The 11,555-nt window shown below is 41.8% G+C and overlaps 1 protein-coding gene across 10 annotated transcripts in view; it reads left to right on the top strand.

Moving 5' to 3' along the window:
* LOC103389685 (R3H domain-containing protein 1) overlaps positions 1 to 11,555 on the top strand; it is a 40,757-nt gene that overhangs the window by 24,433 nt on the left and 4,769 nt on the right. For 7 of the 10 annotated variants that reach the window (XM_025062829.1, XM_008325207.3, XM_025062831.1 and 4 more), the window contains 10 exons: positions 335 to 360; positions 840 to 893; positions 1,083 to 1,315; positions 2,776 to 3,054; positions 3,381 to 3,544; positions 3,912 to 4,046; positions 5,785 to 6,132; positions 6,218 to 6,365; positions 10,460 to 10,617; positions 10,856 to 10,992. In XM_025062829.1, coding sequence (XP_024918597.1) covers positions 335 to 360; positions 840 to 893; positions 1,083 to 1,315; positions 2,776 to 3,054; positions 3,381 to 3,544; positions 3,912 to 4,046; positions 5,785 to 6,132; positions 6,218 to 6,365; positions 10,460 to 10,617; positions 10,856 to 10,992 — 1,682 coding nt within the window. The remainder of the gene's footprint in view (positions 1 to 334; positions 361 to 839; positions 894 to 1,082; positions 1,316 to 2,775; positions 3,055 to 3,380; positions 3,545 to 3,911; positions 4,047 to 5,784; positions 6,133 to 6,217; positions 6,366 to 10,459; positions 10,618 to 10,855; positions 10,993 to 11,555) is intronic. The other 3 variants (XM_025062830.1, XM_017038575.2, XM_008325208.3) reach the window with 3 other exon arrangements.

Here is an 11,555-nt window from a genome sequence, read left to right as displayed (position 1 = left end):
GCAGTGGTGGTGGAGGTGGGTGGGGGGGGGGGGGGGGGGGTGGGGGGGGGGGGGGAGGAAAGGGATGGAGGAGATGGTGGGTGGAGGCGTGCACAAATCTTTGTGATGTTTCTATTCATGTGCAAATTCAGTAGGTTCTTGGCAGCCAATTTACCATTGCAGCATTTATGAATTTATCCAACTAAAATATCAGGCTGCAGAGTCAAACTGAGTTCAGCAGATTTTACTCTAAATCTAAAGATGAAATGATGATAAACAGTCAAAAATGATTACCTATACGATCAAATAATTAGACCGTAACTGTGTGTCTCTGTTTTGTTCTTCTTTTTTTCAGGCGGATCACTTCGTATTGGATAGAAGGTCAGTGAAGATGCACTGATGCAAATAATGAAACTTTGTTTTATTATTAAAAAAAAAATCTTTGACATCTTTCAAAGTCTTTGTCTTTACAATTAGTGCTGTTTTGTTAATAATAGTCCTGGTCTTCATTGCCCCAGCTTCTTCAGTATAACGATGTTTATATGAGATGTGGTTCTTAGTACTGTCCTGTGTTTCGGGTACTAATTGCCTGCATTGTTCTGCACATACTTCAGACAGTACTCTTTTTCAAGAATGAAAATGTTCATAGCACTATGATTGTCTGGTTCTAGTTATTATAAATTAAACTTGTGTAGAACCTGGTTTTCTGACTACACTATAACTAGTCCTGACAGTAGATTCTTCTGATATGGTCACTCAACCCTGGTGATTTGTTGTTTCAAAGGCAGCTTTTTGTTATAACAGCGTTTTTGAAGGCAGGTGTCTTCTTCTGCTTCACCCCTCTCTCCTCCTTCCATCAGTCCCCAGAGTGAAGAAACATGCATGAGCAGCCAGCAGAGGCGGCAGATGTTTAGGTGAGTGTTCATAATCAGAATTTTTTCTTTTCCCTGTACTCCAGAGTTGAGTAAAATTGCTTTACCAAACTTGTTTAAACCAATTTTAAAGTGTTTTTCAAGGCCAGTTTATCCTGAATTGTCTCTTACTCCTGACCTTGTTTATTGTGTAATGAGGGCGTCACAGATGAAGCATTTCTCTGTCCACAGGTTGAGGGCAGGTCGGTCAGGTGCCAGTAGACAGAGCAGCTCTGAGACGGAAATGTTGCCCCGGCACAGTGAGCCACGGCCATGGAGCAGCACAGACAGCTCAGACAGCTCTAACCGTCTGGCTCCACGGCCTGCAATCACCAAAGCCAGCAGCTTCAGTGGCATTACCCCCAGCCTGGTGCGTGGGGACAGCTCAACCAGCAGCAAGAGCACGGGGAGGCTCTCCAAAACAGGCAAGAGTGGAACAATGAAGACAAGCCCATGCTCTTAGATAAGAAATCATCAGCGAGCTGATGTGATACCTGAGAATCTGTAGAGCAACTCTGGTTTTCAGAGGGGCTGTAGTTAGTGTGGTAGGTATTGTACTGTAGGTGACACTGAGAGATGGTTTTTCTGGATTAGAATTGTAAAATATTAGGTTACAAATATACCAAAAAATATACCATTAGTTAAATATAAATTACCATGTGATCCACATGGTGCTAAGGTAATTTTCTTTATATCCTAATTCATAAAAAATAAATAAAAGCCTAAGCTGCCTCCACACATTTTCGGAGCACAGTGGAGTTTAATGAAGCATTGACACCAACAGAGGCATGTCACACATATTCTTTACTTTTATTCACTTTACTTTGAGATGAGATAATTATTTGTTTTTTATGATGGAATCACAGCAAAAGTGCAGTGTCTCTGTGGAATAAGGTGACATCTCTGAACAGATGTTTGTGGTCCTGCTGCTCTGATGAAGTCTGCAGGTCTGGCTGTAGCCGGACAACTGTCAGAACCAATTACTGAGCAGAAGCAGCAGCAGTAATGTGATGGACGAGGCTCTTAAGAAGGAGTGTAACAGCAGCAGCAGCAGCATAAAAGCTGCAGATGCATAATGTATAAGTCGCCAGAACGAAGTTAAAGCTGCTCAGCCCTGAGTGCTTACTCCACAATATGATGTATTTCTTACTTGATTGGCTCAGATCAGATATACACAACATTTTATGATTTTTTTTTTCCAGAAACCCCAACAGCAGCAGCTTTAACATTTATATATTTATTTTTCAAGTTATTTATGAGCCGTTTGCCCTCCTCTTTGTGTTGTGGGATTTTAAAGTTTAAACATCCGTGCTCTGCTCTTGCTGCATCTGCTCTTTTTCCTCCTTCTCTGCCCTAAAGTGACCTTTCCTGAAAACAGTCCTAGAATCATGGCCTGTAAAAACAGCAGATAATGTTTATTGGAAAATAAATTCTTATTTAAACCACAGAAAATAATTTAATCACAGCCTCGTCTTCATCTGTAAATGTTAAAAATCGTAAATGTTCACCTGGTGAGGGTAAAAGTGTATTAAATCAGACATTAAAAGGCGCCTATGACATTAATCTACACTTCATCATTTCATTTCCTGACACTTAATGAATCTACATCACTGTAAAAACCCTAGCATCCATTATTTATTCACGTAACACATGAATTTTTTAACACTGAAGCTCAGAGCAGCCAGTAGAAACTGATTCACTCACTCAGTCAACACCATACAAAGTATACGCTCATGTTCAAAATCTGGCCCCTGGTCCGTCTTTGCACATTGACATGGTTGATTTGGTTCTGGAAAAATTAACCAGTAGTGTGCTGGAAAATCTTATTGTTTGTATAAAATTTGGAAGCTTAACATTTAACAGTTTGGTTTGTTTTGTTTCTCAGGTTCAGATTCCTGCAGTAGCGTTGGTTCTTCGTCCAGCTCTCTGTTGCCCCTCCCACTACATCCTCCGTCCAGGTCCAGTTTTCCCACCTCACCCTTAGTCCAACAGTCTAGCTCTGACCCCAGAAGTCCTGGACACACTGAGATAATAAAGAGCGCCCCCTCACTCCCACCTCCGCCTCCAACACCACTACCATCTACAGACCCAACTAACTTCTATGTGTTACCGTTGGAAGCCTCAGGGATCCCACCTGGCAGCGTTCTGGTGAACCCGCACACAGGTGATGACCTCTTCATATGTTCGCTCAATACTTTCAAAATTATTGTGTTGCCAAATACAGTAGTTAGAAAAAGTTTTAAATCAATAATTTTTTCCTGGCAGTCCTCCTGCTCAACATAAGCTGTTTCATTTTGGTGAATTCTTACAGACAGCATTAGCTGGCTTTTTGTTTTTTTAAATAGATTATAAAAATTAGTCACACAAAGCTGCAGATTTTTAACTATTCCTGACGCTTCTACCTCCACCATGTTGACGGTTTGTCCTCTACTGCCACACACACACATAACAGCCTTTTTTTCTTTCTTTTTTTTCTCCTGAAATTGTCAGGTAAACCTTTCCTCCATCCTGACGGCAGTGCTGTGCTCTTTAACCCACCAAGCGTCGTCCTTCATGCTGCTGCAGGCAGGAACCTACTGCAGGGGAAAAACCCACAGCAGCCCATCTCTGCTGCTGCAGGACAGCAACAGCCCACCAATCATCTGCACTCACAGGTCAGGGTGACGGGGTTACACTTACACTCATAAAATGCAGGGAACACTCCCACATCTCTGTTGTATGTGTGGATGTTTCTGAACATCTTGATAAATCATCTCAATCCACCTTATTGATCTTTAAAAACAATTCCATCTCCTGGTTTGTGAACAACCCTTATTTTTTCCTCAAGTCTGAACTTCTTTTGATCCATACTTCAGAGCTGTGTGACATTTAGATTTGTTCTTGCTTTGCTGAGCTAGCTAAAGTGTCCTGTGACATTCAGAGCCACAGTATTAGTGCCACAGCCTCAGCCTAGTTGTGTGGTTTCTACGTAAGTCTCACTCCGTGTCTTTCTGTCCATCTCTTCTATCTTTCTTTTCTCAGCCGATCTGTCCTCCTTTCCAACCGTCTTCTGAGCCTGTCCACAACCCGACGGTCTCTTATCCTCCTCTTCCTCCTCCTAATTGTCTTCCTCCGTCTCAGTTTCTGCCCATCTGTTCTAACCAACAGTTTACTGTGGTACACAACTTTTCTTCTTCTTTGTCTGTTTCATTTCCTTAGACCACAAATTAAACCCATTATCTAGGAATCTCTGACTGACCTAATTCTGACCTCTTGTTCATTCATTATCAGTGTCTGCGATCTTTAAGCGAGTTTCTGATTTTGTTAATGCTTCATATAAATGTTCTCTCTACTTAAATTGCTTTATGTAATGTTTCATTTTCTTTTGATTCATTTTTTTTATCAATTATAAATTGAGCAGGAATCCATTAGGCATGATTTCGATGATACATTTACTTAACCTCATTTTTGACCTGGTTTTAATTTTTTTTTAAAGTGATGCCCCTGTGACTAATTATGGCTGTGGAAAGTTCCATTAATATTTAATTCATCACCAGATGTTAATGCTGAATAATCCATGATTTTAAAAAGGAAACACACTGTTTTTCCAGCAACATGTCAGCGTAACTTGACCTGGTAAAACCAGACCTCAGACCTCTGCCGTTTCAAAGAAGCAGTTTTGTTTTGTTTTTTTCTTTTTATCTGAGCATCCATCGAAGACGCAAAGACAAACATATTAGCTAATGACATCTTTGACATTGTTTTTTAGTCTGTGGAAGATGTTCTATTCCACTCTTGTATGTCGTTGTGTAGACTCTTCCAACACCAAATTGCAGTCTCACCCCAAAGTCCATAAAGATAAGTGACTTTATGTCGACACATAAAATAATGTTGATCCACTGTTACTGCATGATCTCAAAAGTTCACGATTTTTTAGTGACTAGGGATTAGTTTAGTGATTATGTGTGCAGTCTGAATGATAGATGGGTTCTAGTTGGTGATGGGGTTACATCAGGATTCAGCTTCAGAGGTGGAGATGTTCTGGACAGCAGAGGAGAGTTAGTGAATATATCACAATATATCAAAAGATGTTGGGGATAGAGCTGCCAGGCAAGAGGAGAAGAGGAAGACCTCTGAGGAGATTTGTGGGCTTCATGAAAGACGACATGGAGGTTGTTGGTGTAGAACAGTGGTTCTTAACCTGGGTTCGATCGAACCCCAGGGGCTCGGTGAGTCAGTCTCAGGGGTTTGGTGGAGGACAAAACACACACCCGTCTCATATTATTTGTGCTGACACGCCCCCCGCTTGGCCATCATCGAAGGGTTCGGTGAATGCACAAATGAAACTGGTGGGGGTCAGTACCTCCAACAAGGTTAAGAACCATTGGTGTTTAAGTAGAAGAGGCAGAGGATAGGCTGGGATTTAGGCAGATGATCTGCGGAGATGTCTGATGAGAGAAGAGTCTGGGAGCAGATCATCTTCTGCTTGCTGTGGACAGTGTCTCTCTCTTGTTACAAGTGATTAAGTGACTGAACAAGTTATTTTAAATGGGGGAATATTGAGCTGTAATGCAGTTTTTTTCTCTCTGGTCTTTGGTGTAGAAAACATTGTTGTTTTCAAAGTTGAGTTAAGTGTTGGTAAAAGAAAATGTAAAAGCAAAAAAAAAGAGAAAATATACATCCCTAATATATATATATATTAGGGATGCCCGATAAACTTTTTATATTTAAAAAAAACATCATTTTTTATTCCAGTATCAACCAATTCTTATGTCAACCGATACAAAAAAGAGACTCTTACTGAATATTTAAGCTAAGCCATCATGTAGTTTTAGCAAAATCAGATAAAAAAACAAACAAAATCCTCATATTTAAATTCACTTTAACACTGTGTTTTTTTTTCCTTGCTGTTCAGCCTGATGTCCTAAACACCCAGTTCAGTCACATGACTCTGACGCAGCCCCCCCCCACTGACAGCGGATCTCTAGCCCCAGACGCCCGTCACTACCCTACTGTGTACCACCCTCACATGTCGCCTATGCTGCTGCAGGGACCTCCTTCACAGCAGGTGGCTAACTACATGGTGGCTGCGCCATCAGGAGGACACACAGCGGTGCTTCAGGGTCAGCCGGTTCAGATTTCAACTCCAGGCCCCAACCATGCCTTCACCAGCGCTACTCCAGGTCCTGCTGGGTTCCCCAGCCCCACACTGAACCAGCCTGTACTGCAGCAGCACGCGTTCATTCAGCAGCCGCTCCAGCAGGTACACACACTGTTTTTCTTCATGGGTTCATCAACATGATTCCTTCCTGCTGCAAAAACAAGCCAGAGTTTCTGTTTTCTTCCAGATGTCCACATGTTACTGCTCCTCAGCTCACCACCCACACTGCTCCACCCAGCAGCAGCAGCAGCAACAACAGCTACAGCATTACCGACCGTCTGTTACCCCGCTGCCATACAACTGCCCTCAGAGCCAAAATCTGCCCCAGCAGCAAGGTAAGAAACTTTGAGAAAATATCAAAATAAACTTCCCCAGATAATAAAAATAATCAGTAAGAACAGGAAAGAAATAATGTTCACATTAAAGAGCAATTTTGGTTTTTCAAAACTCATTTATCACTTGTTCACTAATTCAATAATAGATCAGTCATTGATTAGTGGACTGACTGTTGCAGTCTTGGCAGGACACGACCATATCCGTTAATGTGCAGTCTACTTATTATAGTCAGTCGTGGTAAACTTTTGACACGGAAAACCCACGTATAAATACCAGTGTGAACAGTTCAGCTATGCACAGTACATGAAAAAGATAATTTATTCATAATAAGGTTATTAGTCTGTTCATCACGATGAGGAAACAATACAGCTGAAACCTTCATTTTGTTCTCTGACCGAGCAAACATGCACATCTGAGTAGAATAAGCAGCATACATGTTAACAACTACGTGTCTCATCTAAACCTGAAGGTAAGGTGTGGTTGTCTCTGCAAAAACACAGTCCTGTTGAATCTGTTTTTAGGCCCTTCCTTTCATTTGCCCTGCTGTTGTCCTCGTACCACTGTTTAAGAACAACTGCTTTACAGTCTGTCTGTTAGTGGTCGTAGAAATAAACAAATAGTTTGATCAAACAAAAGCTGCGTTCTGTAAACTCTTCTCTGGACATGTGGGAAACAGCAGATTTTGAGAGATACAAACACCAACTAAAAGAAGATTTAATGAAGATCTTAGGAAAAGCTGCTGAATTCTCAGACTTGCTCTGACAGCACTCTGTTCATTTCTCAGACACTGTCTTGGTGTCTGTCTGGTGTTCTTTCTACTTCTACTGAAGGACAAATCTTGCGTTTTGTTTGTTTTCATCACTTCACGTTTTCTGCGGCACTCATCCACCTGATTATTCTGTTTTCCTTTCTTCGCGGCAGGAGTTGAGATTGTTAGCAGCTGCTGCACACACACACACACACACACACACACCCTCTCTCTCTACACTACACTACACTGCGGCACTATTCTGTCATCTGCCCACTGCATCCTCAGCCTCCCTGCTGGGGACTTTGGGAATAGACGTTGGACAAATGACGCTGACCTACAAAAGGCAAAGGACAGCAATTATTTCTGAGAAACGACTCCAGCTCCTCGTCCGGGCTGCTGTTTCCTCCTTCATTAAAAACGCTCAAGCACGTGCGGAGCTGAAGGTGAAGCTGCAACAGCAGCAGTAACTGTGTAAATTGTCAGGGGAATAAAACTGATACGATTGTTTCCTCTGGTTTACATCAGACAGTTGTCGTACTCTCAGGAATGAGGAAAACATTTTCCTCTGGACCTGACCCTTGAGGATGTTGAAAGATATAGTTAAAAATCACAGTGATGTCATCACAATCCCATCTGTACTACAGTACTAGAGACCGTCATAACAAGCTGTCTGTAAGGCACTGAATGATTCTTGCTTAAAATGTCTGCCTGTGTTTTGGCACCGTCATTAACAGAAGTCCCTCTGCACAGTATTAAAATATATAAAACAAATTGAACAGAAAATCTGTCTAATATATGAAATAAAAATACTCAAACAAATCTATTTTCTGACAAAATACACGGACCCCTAAACACACTGTTTCAGTGCCTTAGTCGTCCGATTCTCAAATTTCCAATGGTACCTGAATGCCCCTCGTTGCTGACACATTATACAATTTTATACAAGTTATTTAAACACTGAAATGTATGTAATTTAACAAATATATTGGCAATATAAAGAGAGACAGCAGTGGTCATGTGCCAACTGCCTGCTTGTCACACAGCGCCATCACCAGTGAGCCAATGCTCCAAGCTGGTTGTCGCTGTAGATGTGTGTAGATGACAGTGGAGGGGAGGAGGAGTCCTTGTGTGTGAAAGCGAGGGAGGCAGTGTGTGTGTGTGTGCGTGTGTGTATGTGTGTGTAGAGACACAAGGAGAGGAGAAATAGGTGCAAACGTCCGGCCCACGTACAGTAATACTATTTTAACGTGTTCCATGTTCCTGGTTCTAGACCCTGCAGTGGAAATGTACCTTTTCTTTGTCCTTGTTTGGAGAAAATCATTTTTCTTTATTTTCTGCTCCATTGATGTGATTGATTTCTCCAGAAAGTAAGATTTTTCTGTGTGACAGATTGATTGAAATTGGATAAAATCACAGTTGTTACTTGTAGCAACAGATGAATTAGAACCTGTCACAATGTTACTGTATTTGACATTTATTGACAGAATGATTGATGGTGAAATCATTTAGTCGATAACAGGAGCTTATAACCTTTTTTATCATCAGTTTTATTCATTTGTAGTGTTGCCGCTCATTTAGATTATATTGGGACTGTTCAAATATATCAGCAATTCATCCTTTTTTTTAAAAATAACACATGAAACATTAACACAAACAGAAGGTTCAATTGAAGTGAAGACACTGAGTTTGTATCAGTGTCAGGTGATGTCATAGGTGGTCGGAGAGGCTGGAGACGGGGCCGATGTCATACGTGGTCGGAGAGGCTGGAGACGGGGCCGGGACGCTGTCTGAGAGGCCTCTATGAATCTCACAGTGAACCGGTCTCTTTTTCAGCCCCTCACCAGCAGCGTGAAGCCCACCTGTCAGTGTGGAGGACAATGAAGAGAGAGTTAGACAAAAATATACCCAAACACTGAATACAAACTAGAAAACTATGAATCAACCAACACAAGTCACCTCGATGTTAAACGTCAGCCAATAATATTCCCAGCAAGAATAATAATACTGTGTAGCTAAAAGTAGGGCGAGTAAATAACAAATAATAATAAATAAGTACCTTTCTCACCCAGGTTCAAAGCTGGTTCCATGTGTGCTTGCTTCTCGGTCAAAACGAGGTTCAACCCAACAACCTTCTGTCTCTGCTGTCCCTCCTCCTGCTGCTGTGCCTGTGTTTGACATTGTCACCATTTCACGCTTGGTTTGTGTCTGAAGGTGGAGAATAAAAATAGACCCGTGTGAGCGTTTCTTTTGTCTGCCTGTATTTTCTCCTTCACAAAGACAGCCTCTCCGCTCCTGTCTCTGAGAGTACAGTGTCTCCGTCACAGGGGACACTATTTCCAATTTTCTTTTGTCACCTTGACATTTAAAGAGTCCGTCTCTTTGCCCCGCCCCCGAGAATTGAGCTCAGCCCGTTTAGGTCGTAGTGGGACCGCAGAGCGAGCGGCTGCTGCTGTGTGACTTTGACTTGTCTTTTGTCCATTGTTTTCTCTGTTAATTTGATTTCTGTGAGCAGGTACAGTAGAGATGTGATTTTTATCTGAACTCAGGCCAGTGCGCAGCCTGAGTTTGCCTCAGGCCAAATCAAATATATCGACTTTCTGGTTTGTTCCTGGAGCCTTCGGGCTGCTGAGATATAACAGAAACATCCCAGGGCCTTCACTCTGCTGCTGTGTTTCTTCCTAATCAGCCTTTATTCTCACAAATATCTTTTTTTTTTCTAACGTTCCACCGTATGAGCATGAGATTTATCAGGATACTTAAGACGCTTTACTCTGCTAAATCAGTTAAATCAGTGTGGCTCAACACAGCTCTGTTCACGAAGACTTGACCAGTCGTGAGCGTGTTAAATTCATGAGATAAGTGTATCTGCTAAAGAGGAGAAAACCATTTCTGCTGGAGACACATCTGGAAGAAAAACAGTCTCTACTATTTTTTTCTACCATTTAATTCTTTTCAGGGAGGCCGTATACACAATCCCAGCAGTGACTGGGCTACGTCCAGTACACCCTGGACACTTTACCAGTCCAATCAGGGCCATGTTAAACATCCATTCACACTCACATTCATAGCTGTCGCTAGTTCAAATAGAACAATGAACCCAATCCTGTTTTTATACTGTAGAGGAAACCCGAGTACCTGGAGAAAACACACAAACACATCTGAAATAAAATAAAAAGTCCATAAAGATGGGTTAAAACAGTGATGGAGCTGATGAGACCTATGAGCCCCAGCCACTCAAAACAAATTTCTACTCTGACTATTTATCTTGTTAAATATAAAAAAAATTACCAATATTTTAAGATATTTTTCCTTAAAAATTTTTTATTCAACGTTCTCTCATAGTTTACCAAGGAGTGATGCCAAACCCAGCGCCCAGTTACCAGACTGTAGTGGGCGTGCAGCCAACACCCAACCTCACCCTCTCTGACAACCAGCAAAGCAATATTGGAAACCAGATGCCAGGCATGATGGTCCAGTACCCTCACCTGCAGTCATATCAGGTACTTTTTGTTTGTTGTCATAAATTTAATCAGTGAGTTTTGCCGTCTCCCTCATTCTCCCTAAAGTGTTTCCTCCTCATTATCATCAACACTGCTTTAATTTTCTATATTAATTATAGAACACGTTGTGCTGTAAGTCTGAACACCATGTTGACAGTATAATAGTTCATACACTGTGTGTGTGTGTGTGTGTGTGTGTGTGTGTGTGTGTGTGTGTGTGTGTGTGTGTTTCCTGCAGCAGGTGCCGCAGCAGTCGTACCAGCAGCAGCCACTCTATGTCTCCTGTCCGCCTGGACAAGGAGCCGTGGCCGTGGCTGTGAGCGGCATGCAGCCCTGCTACAACCTGCTTCCCCAGAACCAGCACGCCACCATGAGGTGAGACTGAAGTACTACAACGCTGTTATTAAACATGGAATAACCCAATGCAATCAGATGAGGCCAAAAAAACAAAAACTGCACAACAGCACTATTGCTATTTTGCTTTACATCAAAATTATGAAAAAAAATAGCAAACATTGCAAATTTGTCATCACCCACACTAAAAAATATGCTTTTTTCAATTAGCAGAAAAAAACAAAAAACGAGTTGCTAAAAGCCGAGAAATTACAGCAAATATATAACTGATGATGAATTTAAAAAACAATTTTAAACCATTTTAGAGTCTAAACAGATTATTTTACAGAGAACACTCTGGAGTGTGCAAACACACACGTCATCTGCAGAACAACAATGAGGACACACACTGACACACACACACACACACGCAGGTGCATGTTTAAACAGGAGGATGTGGATTTTTCTCCTCAGTGTGCCTGCTGCAGGAGCAGACAGCGTTATTAGGACAGTCAGAGTGAAAATGATTTATGCTGCTCTACACTCTTCTCCCATGAGACCCCATGGTCCAACTGCAGATGTTCCCTCACCAGCTGTTCCCCACT

Source organism: Cynoglossus semilaevis, chromosome 14 (genome assembly GCF_000523025.1).
Source record: "Cynoglossus semilaevis isolate Cse_v1.0 chromosome 14, Cse_v1.0, whole genome shotgun sequence".
Lineage (NCBI taxonomy): Eukaryota > Metazoa > Chordata > Actinopteri > Pleuronectiformes > Cynoglossidae > Cynoglossus > Cynoglossus semilaevis.
The sequence above is the reverse complement of the archived record's forward strand: the minus strand, read 5'-3'. Positions and strand labels throughout refer to the sequence as shown.